Raw genomic sequence first — 18,664 nt, 5'->3', positions numbered from 1 at the left:
ATACAAATATAGTCAAGATAATGAGCATTTACCTGAATATGTACAGGATATGTACCGGTCAGCACACTTTGGCTCATATTGACACACTGTAAATGACAGTAAGTCACGTTAGCATTGTGGCTAAATAGCTCAACAAAAAAGTGCATTAAACTCCACAACTCACCTCCGCTGTAGTAACACAAACACGCCTGGCGTGTTTATGAGGGGGCGCTACTGAGCAATCAAATAGACCCATTTAAACAAGTAGAACCTGTGTCACTACCCTGATGCATTTACAATCGTTTCATTTTATTTAAAAAAAAAGCTGTTGTATTGGGAGAAAAAGTTTTAAGTAAAATACAAATATTACAGAAAAACGATAGGATTTCATGGGACTTCATTTTTAATGTTGTTTTTAGTCTATTCATTCATTTAAAATTATAGTGTACAAGAAATAACTTAATGGTAGTTGTAATATTATTATATTACGGTTGTATTATTAGTATTAATAATTTGTGAAAAATAGTATTAGTACAAAAATGTAAGTTCATAAACTCATTTTTTAAAGTTGTCGGATCACGAGAAAAAAAATAAAATCAAAGAAATAGTCAAAACATTAAGAAATAACATATATAAATAATTATCTGTTCCAAAAACTTCTGGCTGGGGGTCGCCGTGCTTTGAAGATGGTGCTGAGTGTGCGAATCCGAGTTTTAGGTGTAACTGTACAAAATGAGCTACAGAGTTAGCCTGAAACGTTAGCATGCGCACATGAAAAAGCTAACACTTAGCATGTGTGCAAACGTTAGCATGTTTCACATACCAAGTTAAATGACTCAGAGATGTGTGGCTGCGAAAATAGAGAAAAAAGTGTAAAATTGGATGAAAAACCTAGCATGCTTAAGTTAGCTTGCCAGCATGCTATCGTCTGCATGCTAACAGTTAACAAATGTCACATGCCAAGTTATATGGCTCTGGTGTTAAAGGTTGCAAAACTAGCTCAAAAAGTTAGCACGCTAATGTTAGCATATTAGCAAGCATGCTAAGAGTTAGCTTGTGGCACATACCAAGTTATATGACTCTAAGGTGTATGGCTGGGGAATTAGCGAAAAGAAAGAGTATAATTAGCTAAGAAAGTTAGCACTTTAATGTTAGCATGCTAACATTAGCATGCTAGCAGTTAATAGGTGTCACATACCAAGTTATATGACTCCATGGTAAACGTTGCAAAATTAGCTAAAAAAAAAATAGCACTTTGATGTTAGCATGCTAACATGCTAACGTAAACATGCATGCAGTTAGCATGTTTCAAATACCAAGTTAAATGACTGTAAGGTGCATGGCTGCGAAATTTGAGAAAAAAAATAAGCTGTCATGAGAAAAGTTGAAGAATTTGAAAATCTTAAGTTAAATCATGTTGAAAGAAAAAAGTTGCGACTGAAAAATGTAGTGTTATGAAAAAAAAAGTACAAATATTCAAATGAAATCATATTATGTGAACACATTTCATTAGAGTAAAAGCCTATAGAGCAAAAAAAAAAAAAGGTAACAATTAGACAAAATGTTTCATATTGTGAGCTAATAATATTAATATTGCACATTACATTATGCAAAATGCTAATTTAGCAAATACTAGCTATACTACGAGAAAAACTAATATAACAAATAAAGTAGTCTTTATGAGGAGAAAAAGTGTCATTTGATTACGAAACTGAAGTATTAGTGGAACATTTTTTATTTTATAAGAATCAATTCAAAATGGTGTTATGACTTAAATTAAGTTGCAATAATAAAATAGTTTTATGATAACATGGTTTAAAAAAGCTATAACTTTATTAGAATAAGGTCATAATATCACAGAAACATCTTATTTCATGGGAATAAAATCGTAATTTAATGAGATATTTAAATTAAATTGATTAAATCATAATATATATATATATCTTTTCATTTAATAAGGATAAAAAAGTAGTTGTATTATGATTAAAAAAGCTGCTATTTTATTTGAATAAAGTCGTAGTTGTTGAGGGAATTGCATGTGAATGCTCCAATGCTGACAGAATGTAGTGTGAATGTAAGAATAGTTGGAATGGTTTGAATGTTGAAGAGCTGAAATTTCCAGGAAAAACGGAATTTGGTTTGGAACTTGGGGAAGTGTTAGTTGGATGAGTGGAATGTGTTGATGTTGGAATGGTTTGAATTGGTTGAAAAATTTGGGGATTGTGGAAGTTTAATAAATGGACATTTAGAATGGGGAAAATGGCCCTGAAAAGTGTGAATTCTTGGAAATCCGGGAATATTTTTTAAATTGTTGAAGAAGAGCACACAATTTTGAACAGGCTGACAATTTTGGAGTTGGAACGGTTTGAATCGGATGAAAAATGTGGGAATTGTGGAACTTTGAAAAATGGCCAATTCATTTCATTTTTTTGAACTTGGAAAAATGATAGTTTGAATGTTAAGAGGAATGTTTTGACGGTGGAACGGTTGAAAAATGTGGAAGGAGTAGTCACCAGAAAAAAGGGTCACAAAAGGGTTTAAAAAAAAAGGGAATTCCTGGAAATTTTTTTAACTTGGCAAAAATGATACTTTGAATTTGCAGGATGAGTGGAATATGTTGAAGGTGGAATGGTTTGAATCGGATGAAAAATGTGGGAATTGTGGAACTTTGAAAAATGTCCCATTCATTTCAATGGGAATTTCCTGGAAATTTGGGAATTTCGGGAAAAGCGGGAATTTTTGGGAAAATCTTAAAAGACTTGAATGCTGTGAATGAGGTGAAATGTTTGTTTTTGGAATTTTTCAAATCGGTCGAGAAATGTTGAAGTAGTAACATTTTTAATGGAGAAATGGAATTAAGGAATTCCAGAAATTTCGTGAAAACCGGGAATTTTTCCTGTTAAAAAAAACATTTTGTTTTTGTCCTGATTAAGAGGAATGTTTTGACGGTGGAACGGTTGAAGTGGGTTGAAAAATGTGGAAGGAGTAGTCGTCAGAAAAAAGGGTCACAAAATGGTTTTAAAAAAAAAGGGATTCTGGGAATTCCTGGAATTTTTTTGAACTTGGAAAAATGATAGTTTGAATGTTAAGAGGAATGTTTTGATGGTGGAACGGTTGAAAAATGTGGAAGGAGTAGTCACCAGAAAAAAGGGTCACAAAAGGGTTTTAAAAAAAAGGGAATTCCTGGAATTTTTTTTAACTTGGCAAAAATGATACTTTGAATTTGCAGGATGAGTGGAATATGTTGAAGGTGGAATGGTTTGAATCGGATGAAAAATGTGGGAATTGTGGAACTTTGAAAAATGTCCCATTCATTTCAATGGGAATTTCCTGGAAATTTGGGAATTTCGGGAAAAGCGGGAATTTTGGGGAAAATCTTAAAAGACTTGAATGCTGTGAATGAGGTGAAATGTTTGTTTTTGGAATTTTTCAAATCGGTCGAGAAATGTTGTAGCAACATTTTTAATGGAGAAATGGAATTAAGGAATTCCAGAAATTTCGGGAAAACCGGTTTTTCCAGTTAAAAAAAACACTTTGTTTTTGTCCTGATTAAGAGGAATGTTTTGACGGTGGAACGGTTGAAGTGGGTTGAAAAATGTGGAAGGAGTAGTCGTCAGAAAAAAAGAGTCACAAAATGGTTTGAAAAAAAGGGATTCTGGGAATTCCTGGAACTTTTTTTAACTTGGAAAAATGATAGTTTGAATGTTAAGAGGAATGTTTTGATGGTGGAACGGTTGAAAAATGTAGAAGGAGTAGTCACCAGATACAAGGGTCACAAAAGGGTTTTGAAAAAAAAGGGAATTCTGGGAATTCCTGGATTTTTTTTTAACTTGGCAAAAATGATAGTTTGAATTTGCAGGATGAGTGGAATATGTTGAAGGTGGAATGGTTTGAATCAGATGAAAAATTTGGGAATTGTGGAAACTATATAAAATGTCCCATTCATTTCAATCGGAATTTCCTGGAAATTTGGGAATTTCGGGAAAAGCGGGAATTTTTTGGAAAATATTAGAAGACTTGACTGTTGTGAATGAGTTGAAATGTTTGTTTTTAGAATTTTTCAAATCGGTCGAGAAACGTTGAAGTAGTAACATGTTGAATTGAGAAATGGTATTACGGAATTCCTGGAATACCAGGAATGTTTCCACTTAAAAAAAAAACCTTTGTTTTTTATCCTGATTAAGAGGAATGTTTTGACGGTGGAACGGTTGAAGTGGGTTGAAAAATGTGGGAGGAGTAGTCGCCAGAAAAAAGGGTGGAAATAGGGCTTTGAAAAACCAGGAATTCTGGAAAATCCTAGAATTTTTTTGAACTTGGAAAAAGGGTAGTTTGAATTCCCAGAATGGTGGAATGTGTTGAAGGTGGAATGGTTTGAATCGTGAAAATTGTGGAAGTTGTGGAACTTTGATTATAATGGGAATTTCCCCAAAATTTGGGAATTTCGGGAAAAGCGGGAATTTTTTTGAAAATGGTAAACAACCGGAATGGTCTGAATGGTTGGTGTTGAAATTTTTCAAAAATACCCCAACTTTGTTTTTTGTCCTGAGGAATGTTTTGATGCTGGAAGGGTTGAAAAATGTGGGTGAAAAAACCAGGAATTCTGGAAAATCCTGGAATTTTTTTTAACTTGGAAAAAGGGTAGTTTGAATTTCCAGAATAGTGGAATGTGTTGAAGGTGGAATGGTTTGAATCGGTTAAAAAATTTGGAAATGGTGGAAGTTTCAAAAATGGCCAATTCATTTTGAATGGTAAAAATGTCCCGAAAAACCGGGAATTCTGGGAAATCTGTCAAGAGATTCCCGAATAGGTTGGTGTTGAAATTTTTCAAAAAAAACCCCAACTTTGTTTTTTGTCCTGATTAAGAGGAATGTTTTGATGGTGGAACAGTTGAAGTGGGTTAAAAAAATTGGGGGGGAAACCAGGGGCCGTACTTATCAAGCTTCTCAGAATTACTCCTAAGAAGTCTGCTAAGAGTTGACTTAAGAGTAAATAAATTCTTGGCTGAAAGCTGCACTTAAAAGTTAGTTATCAAGCGTCTTACTCACACTTTCAGCGAAGTGTAGGACTGAATCTTAAGTGTCACACTCAGAGCTGAATTACGACATTACTATGTGCCGTAAACGCAATTTTAGGTGACGTCATTTCTGTGTCCATAGAAATGACCAATCACGGAAGGGAATCCCTTGTCTAAGAATAAAGAAATATCTTGGAAATATTTAAGTGGACAATGGGAGTGTATATTTTGACAATAAACTACAAAATAATACAAAACAAACTAGTCCCCGCCGGCACTCACGCTACCGCTCCCTCTCTTCTCTCGCCCACACACTCACTGACGTCACTCACCTCACGGCCACACACATACGCTACTGTCATAACATTTTCTTTCCAATTCATTAATTAGGCAACTAATTTGAAACTGGTGTGGGTGGCTCTATATATACTAGCCCACTGCAGCCACATGCAGAAATCAACAAGGAATCGAAAAGTATTAAATCTGTGACAAAAATAATATCCGCTCTGTCTAAACGATACCGTTTGATCAGCTGCTCGTCATAAAAAAAACAAAAAACATTGTTCCGTTCCCTGAACGTTCGCGCACGTCTCTCTCGCCTCAGTGCCATCCCCTGCTGGCAACTCCTAACCACTTAAGACACCTCTGAAGGTCTCTTAAATATCGTGGAGAGTAGGAGTGATTCTTAGACTTAAGAACGTTGATAAAAAAGCTTTTATTCTTAAGTTTGAGAGTAGGACTAAATTTCGCAAATTCTCAGGACTTAAGTGTAAAATGGCACTCTAAGAAGCTTGATAAGTACGGCCCCAGGAATTCTGGAAAATGCTGGAATTTTTTTGAACCTGTAAAAAGGGTAGTTTGAATTTCCAAAATGGTGGAATATGTTTAAGGTGGACTGGTTTGAAAAATGTGGAAATGGTGGAAGTTTGAAAAATGGCCAATTCATTTTGAATGGGAAAAATGTCCCGGAAAACCCGGAATTCTGGGAAATGTGGGAATTTTTGGAATTTGTCAAGGGGAAAGCCCGCGATTCCCGAATAGGCTGAAGTTGGAACGGTTTGAATGAGGTGAAAAATGTTGAAGGTAGAGCGCGCCAAAATCTGGAGAAGGAGATTAATAATCATAAATTGAATAAATACCGTAATTTCCGGACTATAAGCCGCTACTTTTTCCCCTCGTTCTGGTCCCTGCGGCTTATACAAGGGTGCGGCTTATTTACGGCCTGTTCTTCTCCGACACCGACGAAGAGGATTTCGGTGGTTTTAGTACGCAGGAGGAAGACGATGACACAATGATTAAAGACTGACTTTTCATATACCGGTAGGCTGGTTATTTTGATAATGTACAGGCGAGCACTTTGTATTACTTTGCACCTTTGTATTATTTGTACTCTGCACGAATGCTGTTCGCCATGTCAAAGATGTGAAAGTTTGATTGAATGATTGAAAGATTTATTGTTAATAAATGGGACGCTTTGCGTTCCCAAACAGTCATCTCTGTCCCGACAATCCCCTCCGTGGTAGCAGGAACTCCTATATACTACGGTAATTACACATCAAAACCCTGCGGCTTATAGTCGGGTGCGGCTTATATATGGAGCAATCTGTATTTTCCCCTAAATTTAGCTGGTGCGGCTTATAGTCGGGTGCGGCTTATAGTCCGGAAATTACGGTAGATGAATTTTGGTGTAGAAAACCATATGTTGGAATTTGTTACCATTTCACACAATAAAGTCACAGCATGATAGCCCCCCCCCCTAATAAAATTTGAATTTTGCGATCGAATGGGAGACCCTAATTAGGATTATGTGACAGAAAAAAACGAAAGATTTAAGTTAACAAACATTTCACGACCTGATTTATACTTGGCACGTCTCCATGACTTGTGTTTTGGTCCTCGTCTTTCATCTCTGCTGCCTCCAGCTGTGTCGGTGTGGAGTGGAGTGGAGAGCACCCTGAAGGCAACACGGGGGAGCCTTGCTGTGTCTCACACCGGCCAACACCTGCTTTGTGTTCCCACGAATACCGGAGTGGAACCTGCAAAGCGCAACCACCTCAGTCACGATACTTGGCAACAATACGGAGGTGAGCTGAGGGATTCCTTCGGGTGGTGCTGAATACGTCAAGCGTCTTTGTCATGTGCGTGGGTAAGCTGTTGCTGCATCAAATAATCATGAAGACATGAGCGTGACAGCGCTACAAGCCACAGTCCTTACCACCGCTATTTGCGCGTACCTCCCCCTCCGCAGGGAACAAAAAGTGTGTGTCATGCCGAAGTCAATGGCGGCTGAATGCTGGCTTGGTTGAGGGGCGTGGTTGCAGGTGTGCTGTGGTTGCAGGTGACCACCACCACACACGCTCCGGCCCGACCCAGACACAGAGGCGCCACCTAAACCGAGACAAGAACAAGAAGTGGACTGAACACAGGAAGCCTTTTCCAATTTACCCATGTTTGAAGTTAAAGCACCACCGATAGTCACACACACACTAAGTGGGCTGAAATTACCCTTGTTCCACCCCCTGGGAGGTGAGGGGAGCAGTGAGCAGCAGCGGTGGCAGTGCTCGGGAATCATTTTGGTGATTTAACCCCCAATACCAACCCTCGATGCCGAGTGCCAAGCAGGGTCCCATTTTTATAGTCTTTGGTATGACTCGGCCGGGGTTTGAACTCACGACCTACCCATCTCAGGGGGACACTCTGACCACTAGGCAGGCTTTACGTCATTTTGTTATAAGCTTTACAAAATAAAGTCTGCAAATCATACACACGCAGAACTGAAGAAGCAATGTGCCTAGAAGTGAGATCATGATACCACTAGCGCCCCCTAAAGTCTCAGGCCGTGTCTACATTAAGCCGGATAACTCCTTAAACCAGGGGTCCCCAAAGTTTTTGACTCCGGGGCCGCATTTGGGTAAAACAATTTGGCTGGGGGCCGCACTATATATATATATATATATAATATGTGAATTATTTTCTTCAATTAAAAAACAATTCGCAAGTACACATTTTTTTTCTTCTTCAAACAAAAATAATATTTCACGAGTAAAAAAAAAACATTTTTTTCAATTAAAAAAACATTTGCAAGTAAAAAAAACAATTTCTTCAATTAAAAAAACATTTGCAAGTAAAAAAAACAATTTCTTCAATGAAAAAAATTATTCGCAAGTAAAAAAAAAATGTTTTAATAAAAAAAAAACTGTTTGCAAGTTAAAAAAAATGTTTTCCCTTCCATTGAAAAAAAACAATTCGCAAATAAAATTCCATTTTCTTCAATTAAAAAACAATTCGCAAGTAGAATTTTTTTTTTGTCCAATCAAAAATATTTCACGAGTAAAAAAACTAACATTTTCTTTAATTAAAAAAACATTTCGCAAGTAAAAAAACTAAATTTTTTTTCAATTTAAAAAAAATTTCGCATGTAAAAACCCTCACATTTTTTTCAATTAAAAAACAAATCGCAAGAAAATAGACACAATTGGCTTTAACTAAAAGAACAATTCACAAGTTAAAAAAACAATTTCCTTTAATAAAAAAATCTATTAAAAGTACAAAACACTTATTTCCTTTAATTAAAAAAAATATCGCAAGCAAAAAAAATTATTCATTTAAAAAAAAAAGAGTATTTTTTTCATTTAAAAAAAATATTTTCTTCAATAAAAAAAACATTCGCAAGTTAAAAAAACTATTTCCTTTCATTAAAAAAAAAACATTCGCAAGTAAAAAGAAATATTCTGCAAGTAATTAATAAAAAATTTAAAAAATGGTATATATATATATATATATTTTTTTTTAACCCAATGTGGCCCCCGAGTCAAAAAGTTTGAGGACCCTTGTGTTAAATAAATAATACAATTTGTGATTAACACATGGTTTCATATCATTTGACAAGGTACGCTAGATAGAAATACTGAATACGATAAAAATCATGAGTGATATTACTAATACAGTGTAAATATTTGAGTGGGACCCTGACCCCCTCTGCAGTGGAAAAATTGGGCCCCAAGGTTAAGAACCCTTGATTGAAATGTGAATTAATGAATGACAGGGCTCTTCATATGAAATGTTTACCGTGGCACACAGCTTTCGTCTTTGTTTTGTTAGGCAGAGGTACCGGGTTCGAATCCCATTTGTCGATGATTTAGGAAGGATTATAGAGATATGTTTTAATAATGTAAAACATGTTATTTGGCACAAAAAAAATAAATTATTGAACAATTTATTTCCCATGATTTCGTTTTAGTACGAAATAAACATCAAATCAAATAAAGTTTTCATTAGAAAAGTATAGAAATTGTTTCACATCAATAATAAAGTGAGCAATTTTTATAACGAGAACGAGGGGCTCTCAATAAAATTCTTACCCGGGTCCCAATTTAGCGCGGGGCGGGATCGTGTGTGTTTGTGTACCTGTGTCCACTCATTAGTCTGAGGGTCATAGCTCTCCACTGTGCTGAGATACACCAGTCCATCGTAACCGCCCACAGCGTAGAGACGGTCGCCAAGGAGACAAACACCCACTGCGTCTCGGCTGACACTCATGGAGGCCACTGCTGTCCACACATCCGTCTGAGGGTCATACCTGTACACACATTGTGCCCATTTTGTCATATTGTGTTGGTTGGCTGCACGGTAGTACTGTAGTGTGACGGACATAGCTGCTACACAAGCAGGAAGTTGTGGTGTTAAGTTAGATTAAACTAATTGGAGACTATAAATTAAGGGTGTCCAAACTACGGCCCCGTCTGCGTCTTCAATTTGGCCTGCAAGACGTCGTGAGTTTATTAAAGGCCTAATGAAACCCACTACTACCGACCACGCAGTCTGATAGTTTATATATCAATGATGAAATCTTAACATTGCAACACATGCCAATACGGCCGGGTTAGATTAGTAAAGTGCAATTTTAAATTTTGCGCGAAATATCCTGCTGAAAACATCTCGGTATGATGACGCCTGCGCGTGACGTCACGGATTGTAGAGGACATTTTGGGACAGCATTGTGGCCAGCTATTAAGTCGTCTGTTTTCATCGCAAAATTCCACAGTATTCTGGACATCTGTGTTGGTGAATCTTTTGCAATTTGTTCAATGAACAATGGAGACAGCAAAGAAGAAAGCTGTAGGTGGGGAAGCGGTGTATTGCGGCCGGCTGCAGCAACACAAACACGTAGCCGATGTTTCATTGTTTACATTCCCGAAAGATGACAGTCAAGCTTTACCATTGGCCTGTGGAGAACTGAGACAACAGAGACTCTTACCAGGAGGACTTTGAGTTGGATACGCAGACGCGGTACCGTGAGTACGCAACCAGAATGTTGCCATAAGCATTTTGTTTAATTTGTATGTGTAACGCAGTACGCAGCTGCGGCTTCCAAACATTTGATCGCTTGCCCGTACGTGCGTGCCGCCATGTGCATGTCACGTACGTAACTTTGGGGAAATATATGTGCTGTATGAACTTTGGGGAAGTGAACGGTCCTTTGGGCTGTGGGATTGAGTGTGTTGTGCGGGTGTTTGATTTGTATTGGTGGGTTATATGGACGGGAGGGGGGAGGTGTTTGTTATGCGGGATTAATTTGTGGCATATTAAATACAAACCTGGTTGTGTTGTGGCTAATAGAGTATATATATGTCTTGTGTTTATTTACTGTTTTAGTCATTCCCAGCTGAATATCAGGTCCCACCCGCCTCTCACAGCATCTTCCCTATCTGAATAGCTTCCACTGCCCTCTAGTCCTTCACTCTCACTTTCCTCATCCACGAATCTTTCATCCTCGCTCAAATTAATGGGGAAATCTTCGCTTTCTCGGTCCGAATCGCTCTCGCTGCTGGTGGCCATGATTGTAAACAATGTGCAGATGTGAGGAGCTCCACAACCTGTGACGTCACGCTACTTCCGGTACAGGCAAGGCTTTTTCATCAGCGACCAAAAGTTGCAAACTTTATCGTCGATGTTCTCTACTAAATCCTTTCAGCAAAAATATGTCAATATCGCGAAATGATCAAGTATGACACATAGAATGGACCTGCTATCCCGTTTAAATAAAAAAAATTGCATTTCAGTAGGCCTTTAAGGAATCTGGCCGCAGGGAGAATTCAATTCATTTTAAAGATCAATTTACAAAACCCAAGACCAGTGAAGTTGGCATGTTCTGTAAATAGTAAATAAAAAGAGAATACAATGATTTGCAAAGCCTTTTCAACTTATATTCAATTGAATAGACTGCAAAGACAAGATATTTCATGTTCACACTGAAAAAGGTAATTTTTGTTGTGCAAATAATCATTAACTTAGAATTTAATGGCAGCAACACATTGCAAAAAAGTTGTCACAGGGGCATTTTTACCACTGTGTTACATGGCCTTTCCTTTTAACAACACTCAATAAACGTTTGGGAACTGAGGAGACACATTTTTGAAGCTTCTCAGGTGGAATTCTTTCCCATTCTTGCTTGATGTACAGCTTAAGTTGTTCAACAGTCCGGGGGTCTCCGTTGTGCTATTTTAGGCTTCATAATGCGCCACACATTTTCAATGGGAGACAGGTCTGGACTACAGGCAGGCCAGTCTAGTACCCGCATTCTTTTACTACAACAGCGTGGCTTGGCATTGTCTTGCTGAAATAAGCAGGGGCGTCCATGATAACGTTGCTTGGATGGCAACATATGTTGCTCCAAAACCTGTATGTACCTTTCAGCATTAATGGTGCCTTCACAGATGTGTAAGTTAGCCATGTCTTGGGCACTAATACACCCCCATACCATCACACATGCTGGCTTTTACACTTTGCGCCTATAACAATCCAGAAGGTTCTTTTCCTCTTTGGTCCGGAGGACACGACGTCCACAGTTTCCAAAAACATTTTGAAGTGTGGACTCGTCAGACCACGGACACTTTTCCACTTTGTATCAGTCCATCTTAGATGAGCTCGGGCTCAGCGAAGCCGGCGGCGTTTCTGGGTGTTGTTGATAAATGGCTTTGGCTTTGCATAGTGGAATTTTAACTTGCACTTACAGATGGAGCGACAAACTGTAGTTACTGACAGTGGGTTTCTGAAGTGTTCCTGATCCCATGTGGTGATATCCTTTACATACTGATGTCGCTTGTTGAAGCAGTACCGCCTGAGGGATCCAAGGTCACGGGCATTGCCGCTTACGTGCAGTGATTTCTCCAAATTTTCTGAACCTTTTGATGATATTATGGACCGTAGATGGTGAAATCCCTAAATTCCTTGCAATAGCTGGTTGAGAAATGTTGTTCTTAAACTGTTCGACAATTTGCTCACACATTTGTTGACAAAGTGGTGACCCTCGCCCCATCCTTGTTTGTGAATGACTGAGCATTTCATGGAAGCTGCTTTTACACCCAATCATGGCACCCACCTGTTCCCAATTAGCCTGTTCACCTTTGGGATGTTCCAAATAAGTGTTTGATGAGCATTCCTCAACTTTATCAGTCTTTTTTGCCACTTGTGCCAGCTTTATTAAAACATGTCGCAGGCATCAAATTCCAAATGAGCTAATATTTGCAAAAAATAAAAAGGTTTACCAGTTCGAACGTTAAGTATCTTTTCTTGGCAGTCTATTCAATTGAATATGAGTTGAAAAGGATTTGCAAATCATTGTATTCTGTTTTTATTTACCATTTACACAACGTGACAACTTCACTGGTTTTGGGTTTTGTATATGCTACTGCTCGGTCGCCATCCTGTGGACAACATGAGTAATTCAGGCTGTGGAGGGGGGCGTGGTCAGCGCGCCTCCTGCGGGAAGGGAGTGTGTATGGCCCGGCTTCGAAGCCCAGCTGTCAGGTGAGTAGATTGCCCAGCTGGGGATAATTATCTAATCACCTGTCTCCTTTATCAGCAGCGTCCGAGGCCATGAGGGGTGGGAGGAGAAAAGACACACGAGCGAGAAGGAGGCCGCTAGCGAGACAACCCGGAACATTGCCCATTATGAATACAAAACAAGTCTTTTATTTTGTATTTATAATGGGCAATGTTCCGGGTTTGACACTCGTTTCCCCATTTGGCCGCCGCTGTTGTCCCCTTTTAATTGTTTTCAAGCCGCCGACTCTCATCCACAGGTGGATCGCTTGTGCACACATGGTGAAATGGCGCGAAGGTGTGGGCGTGGCCACCTGGCACGGCTTCCTGTATGCCATCGGCGGTCACGATGCCCCTTGTTTAAACAAGTATTTTATTTTGTATTCATAACGGGCAATGTTCCGGGTTGTCTCGCTAGCGGCCTCCTTCTCGCTTGTGTGTCTCTCTACCCCCCCCCCCCCCTCATGGCCTCGGACGCTGCTGATAAAGGAGACAGGTGATTAGATGATTAGCCCCAGCTGGGCAATCTACTCACCTGTCACAGCTGGGCCATACACACTCCCTTCCCGCAGGAGGCGCGCCGACCACGCCCCCCTCCACACAGGCCTATGACTAATTATTATGCTTTGATCAAAACCAAGCACAGCATATTACTTGTGTGACGCAATGCAAACAACCTCCCCTAGTCATGGTGTGAAAAAAAAAAGTCACAAAAAAAAGGTCACACAACATAACACAATTTGTGGATGTTATTTAAAAAAAATATTACACCAATTTAAATCTATTACAAAGCATGATGGGAAAAATGCAAAAAAAAAAAACGTTCCACACTTATCCATGTTTGGCACATTTTAGCTGCTTTATATATTATGATTTAATACAGAACTTTAAGAATGTTGTCACAGAAGTAAACCAGGTAGGAGTCCAACTTTCACATACTCTTAATATCCAATTATGTTAATTATTAATGATACATCCATTATATTAACAAAATATGTACACACACACAGTCACACACACTCAACTGTTACCTCTCCACGCAGTCACTTAAACGCGAGGCCAGAGACGAGGCAGGGGCATCGTGACCGCCGATGGCATACAGGAAGCCGTGCCAGGTGGCCACACCCACACCTCCGCGCCGTTTCGCCATGGGTGCACAAGCCATCCACCTGTGGGTGAGAGTCGGCGGCTTGAAAACCATCAAAAGGGGGACAACAGCGGCGGCCAAATGGGGAAACGAGTGGCGTGTGCAAACAACTGCGACCTGTTGGTGTGAGGGTCAAAACACTCCACTGAGCGCAGGCAGGAGGAGCCATCACGACCGCCAACTGCGTACAACCTGAGAAGCACACACACTTTTATAAATCGGCTACCAGCACTCACTCCATACTTCAAAATAACAAAAAAAACATTGAGATTTGTAGCTCACTATATGACAGGGATATTCAACTACCGTATGTTAGAATAATTGTATCTAAGTTATCACAAAACTTTGTGTTACATTGAGAAGTGAGAAGACAAAAGCTGTCTTTGATCCTACCAAAAAGAAGGCTTGTAAAACTCCACTGTGTAGGATGGGAAGCAACATGAAGGTGTTCTGTTTCTTTGATGTATTGTAATCAACAGAAAGATATTGCCTTGACCCGAGATCTACAAAGCGAAGAGGAAGCAGGACCTGACTCCCTTCAAGACGACCTTTTCTTTGAAATGTTGTAATCAAAGGCGATGGCTGTTTACGACCCCCTTCCCTTAGAAACGGCTGTTGCCATGTAATCAGGGAAAGTCCAAATAAAAGAGGAGGCGTACAATCTTTCGCCAGAGCGTGGTGAGACTGTTCAAGAGTACAGTCCAGGCGTCTCTCCTCAATTGAGCCAAATTTAATTCTGTCTCTGTTTAATTCCTTGCTTCTTGTCTTGTTTAATAGATGTCATCAGTGTTTGAACCTGACTGCGTATTTTCCATAACACAGGGCGCACGCTATTCGGGTCTATTTTCATACAAAAGGCGCACTGGATTATAAGGCGCATTAAAGGGGTCATATTATGATTATTTTGTAAATTTAAAACACTATCTTGTGGTCTACATAACATGTAATGGTGGTTCTTTGGTGAACGTGTTGCATAGATGATGTTTTACACACTGCAAAAAATGAAATCTAAGTAAGATTAAATATCTCAAATAAAGGTGTTTCTGTCTGATGAGATCATTCTTCTCACTAAGAAGATTTTATGTTAGTGTTTTACTTGTTTTAAGGGTTTTGGTCCTAAATGATCTCAGTAAGATATTACAGCTTGTTGCTGAGATGTTATGACCTATATCAGGGGTCGGCAACCCGCGGCTCTAGAGCCGCATGCGGCGGCTCTTTAGCGCCGCCCTAGTGGCTCTCTGAAGCTTTTTAAAAAATGTATGAAAAATGGAAAAAGATGAGGGGAAAAAAAAAAATTTTTTTGTTTTAATATGGTTTCTGTAGGAGGACAAACATGACACAAACCTCCCTAATTGTTATAAATCACACTGTTTATATTAAACATGCTTCACTGATTCGAGTATTTGGCAAGCGCCGTTTTGTCGTACTAATTTTGGCGGTCCTTGAACTCACCGTAGTTTGTTTACATGTACAACTTTCTCCGACTTTCTAGGACGTGTTTTATGCCACTTCTTTTTCTGTCTCATTTTGTCCACCAAACTTTTAACGTTGTGCGTGAATGCACAAAGGTGAGTTTTGTTGATGTTATTGACTTGTGTGGAGTGCTAATCAGACATATTTGGTCACTGCATGACTGCAAGCTAATCGATGCTAACATGCTATTTAGGCTAGCTATATGTACATTTTGCATCATTATGCCTCATTTGTAGCTATATTTGAGCTCATTTAGTTTCCTTTAAGTCATCTCAATTCAATGTATATCTCATGACACACTATTTGTATGTAATATGGCTTTTAATTTGGTGCGGCTCCAGACAAATTTGTTTTTGTATTTTTGCTCCAATATGGCTCTTTCAACATTTTGGGTTGCCGACCCCTGACCTATATTGAGTAAAACATGCTTGAAACTAGAATATCAAGTGTTGCAAAGCTGTGTCATCAACACTCACAAGTACAAAACTACTTTTTTAAAGTAATCATTTCTTATTTCAAGCATGAAAAAAAAAAAAAAAAGAGTTTTACACAATTGTGTCTCTATTTGTAACGACACGCCGTCATTGTCCCCCTCACCACAGTAAAAGTGTGATCAGGCTGACATATGAGATGCCATGAAAAGATTCACCTTCATTGAAGATCCCCGTCACTTACTTGCCGTTGAGTACTGCCACTCCCACGGTGCTTCTGGGCGTGGCCATGCTGGCAACAAAGCTCCACTGGCGAGCTTGAGGATCCCACCTAACAAACAACACACTGTGTGAGTCCTTCATGTACACACTGCATACAATCTCGTAGGATCCCTCACAAGAGCGTTGTTAAAGACGTATTCAGACTTTATTAAATGTTTGTTGCCTAGTTTAGATACACCAGAGGGACAACATATTAGATACTGCTTTCTGTATGATGTAAGTGCAGATCTATACCACAAAAAACTACAATAAACCCTTGAAAGGTGAAATAATAGAAAATTATAAAATATAGTAACATATAGTTGATATCCCAGGTAATCTTATTTTCAGTGAAGGTATAGGATAGGCAAATATAAGCTTTGGCTTCAGCCTATTGCTTTTTCGGTCATTATTTTTCTTTTTTTTGTGTGTGTAAATGTGTATGATTGTTAAATATGTACAGTATAATCTGTTCTAGAGATGTCCGATAATATCGGCCTGCCGATATTAGCCGATATTATCGGCCGATAAATGCTTTAAAATGTAATATCGGAAATTATCGGTATCGGTTTCAAGAACTAAAATTAATGACTTTTTAAAACGCCGCTGTACGGAGCGGTACATATCCGGTAAAACACGGACGTAGGGCATACTTGCCAACGCTCCCAATTTTCCCGGGAGACTCCCGAATTTCAGTGCCCCTCCCGAAAATCTCCCGGGGCAACCATTCCCCCGAATTTCTCCCGATTTCCACCCAGACAACAATATTGGGGGGCGTGCCTTAAAGGGACTGCCTGTCGTCACGTCCGCTTTTCCTCCATACAAACAGCGTGCCGGCCCAGACACATAATATATGCGGCTTTTACATGCACATAAGTGAATGCAATGCAAAATTGGTCAACAGCCATACAGGTCACACTGCGGGTGGCCGTATAAACAACTTTAAAGGCCTACTGAAAGCCACTACTACCGACCACGCAGTCTGATAGTTTATATATCAATGATGAAATCTTAACATTGCAACACATGCCAATGTGTTAACTTATAAAGTGCAATTTTAAATTTCCCTGGAAATATCCGGTTGAAAACGTTTCGGTATGACGACGTTTGCGTGTGACGTCACGGAGTGAACGGAAGTATTGGCACACCATTGTATCCCAATACAAAAAGCTCTGTTTTCAACGAAAAATTCCACAGTATTCTGGACATCTGTGTTGGTGAATCTTTTGCAATTTGTTTAATGAACAATGAAGACGGCAAAGAAGAAAGCTGTAGGTGGGATCGGTGTATTAGCGGCGGACTACAGCAGCACAACCAGGAAGACTTTGAGATGGATAGCAGACGCGCTACCGTGAGTACAGCTTTGGCTTCCAAACATTTGATCGCTTGCCCGTACGTGCGTGGCGCTATGTGCATGTCACGTACGTAATTTTGGGGAAATATATGTTTCTTGCCGACTCTGATGGCGGCCGGGGTGTCGTCGAAAGCTACAACGCCCGCCGCCGCACCGCTGTCCTCACCTTGACTTCCTCCGTCTCCGGGCCGCCGACCGCATCGGTGATTGGGTGAATTCCTCCGTCGCGCCGTCGATCGCTGGAACGCAGGTGAGCACGGGTGTTGATGAGCAGATGAGAGCTCGCGTAGGTGGATAGCTAATGTTTTTAGCATAGCTCTGTCGAGGTCCCGTAGCTAAGTTAGCTTCGATGGCGTCATTAGCAACAGCATTGCTAAGCTTCAACAGGCTAGAAAGCATTAACCGTGTATTTACATGTCCATGGTTTAATAGTATTGTTGATCTTCTGTCTATCCTTCCAGTCAGGGGTTTATTTCTTTTGTTTCTATCTGCATTTGAGCCAGATGCTATCACGCTAGCTCCGTAGCTAAAGAGCTTCGCCGATGTATTGTCGTGGAGATAAAAGTCACTGTGAATGTCCATTTCGCGTTCTCGACTCTCATTTTCAAGAGGATATAGTATCTGAGGTGGTTTAAAATACAAATCCGTGATCCACAATAGAAAAATGAGAAATTGTGGAATCCAATGAACCCTTTTACCTAAGTTACGGTCAGAGCGAAAAAAGATACACTACCGTTCAAAAGTTTGGGGTCACCCAAACAATTTAGTGGAATAGCCTTCATTTCTAAGAACAAGAATAGACTGTCGAGTTTCAGATGAAAGTTCTCTTTTTCTGGCCATTTTGAGCGTTTAATTGACCCCACAAATGTGATGCTCCAGAAACTCAATCTGCTCAAAGGAAGGTCAGTTTTGTAGCTTCTGTAACGAGCTAAACTGTTTCCAGATGTGTGAACATGATTGCACAAGGTTTTTCTAATCATCAATTAGCCTTCTGAGCCAATGAGCAAACACATTGTACCATTAGAACACTGGAGTGATAGTTGCTGGAAATGGGCCTCTATACACCTATGTAGATATTGCACCAAAAACCAGACATTTGCAGCTAGAATAGTCATTTACCACATTAGCAATGTATAGAGTGTATTTCTTTAAAGTTAAGACTAGTTTAAAGTTAACGTCAT

The 18,664-nt window shown here is 39.5% G+C and overlaps 1 protein-coding gene across 1 annotated transcript in view; it reads right to left on the bottom strand.

The window, feature by feature from the left end:
- Positions 1-6,496: 6,496 nt before the first annotated feature.
- klhl5 (kelch-like family member 5) overlaps positions 6,497-18,664 on the bottom strand; it is a 92,552-nt gene continuing 80,384 nt past the window's right edge. Inside the window, 5 exon segments of the mRNA XM_062027234.1 lie at positions 6,497-7,381; positions 9,401-9,572; positions 13,849-13,986; positions 14,082-14,156; positions 16,113-16,199. Coding sequence (XP_061883218.1) covers positions 7,259-7,381; positions 9,401-9,572; positions 13,849-13,986; positions 14,082-14,156; positions 16,113-16,199 — 595 coding nt within the window. The 3' untranslated portion in view covers positions 6,497-7,258.

This window comes from Entelurus aequoreus, linkage group LG18, assembly GCF_033978785.1.
Source record: "Entelurus aequoreus isolate RoL-2023_Sb linkage group LG18, RoL_Eaeq_v1.1, whole genome shotgun sequence".
Taxonomy (NCBI): domain Eukaryota; kingdom Metazoa; phylum Chordata; class Actinopteri; order Syngnathiformes; family Syngnathidae; genus Entelurus; species Entelurus aequoreus.
This window is presented reverse-complemented; position numbering and strand designations above follow the sequence as displayed.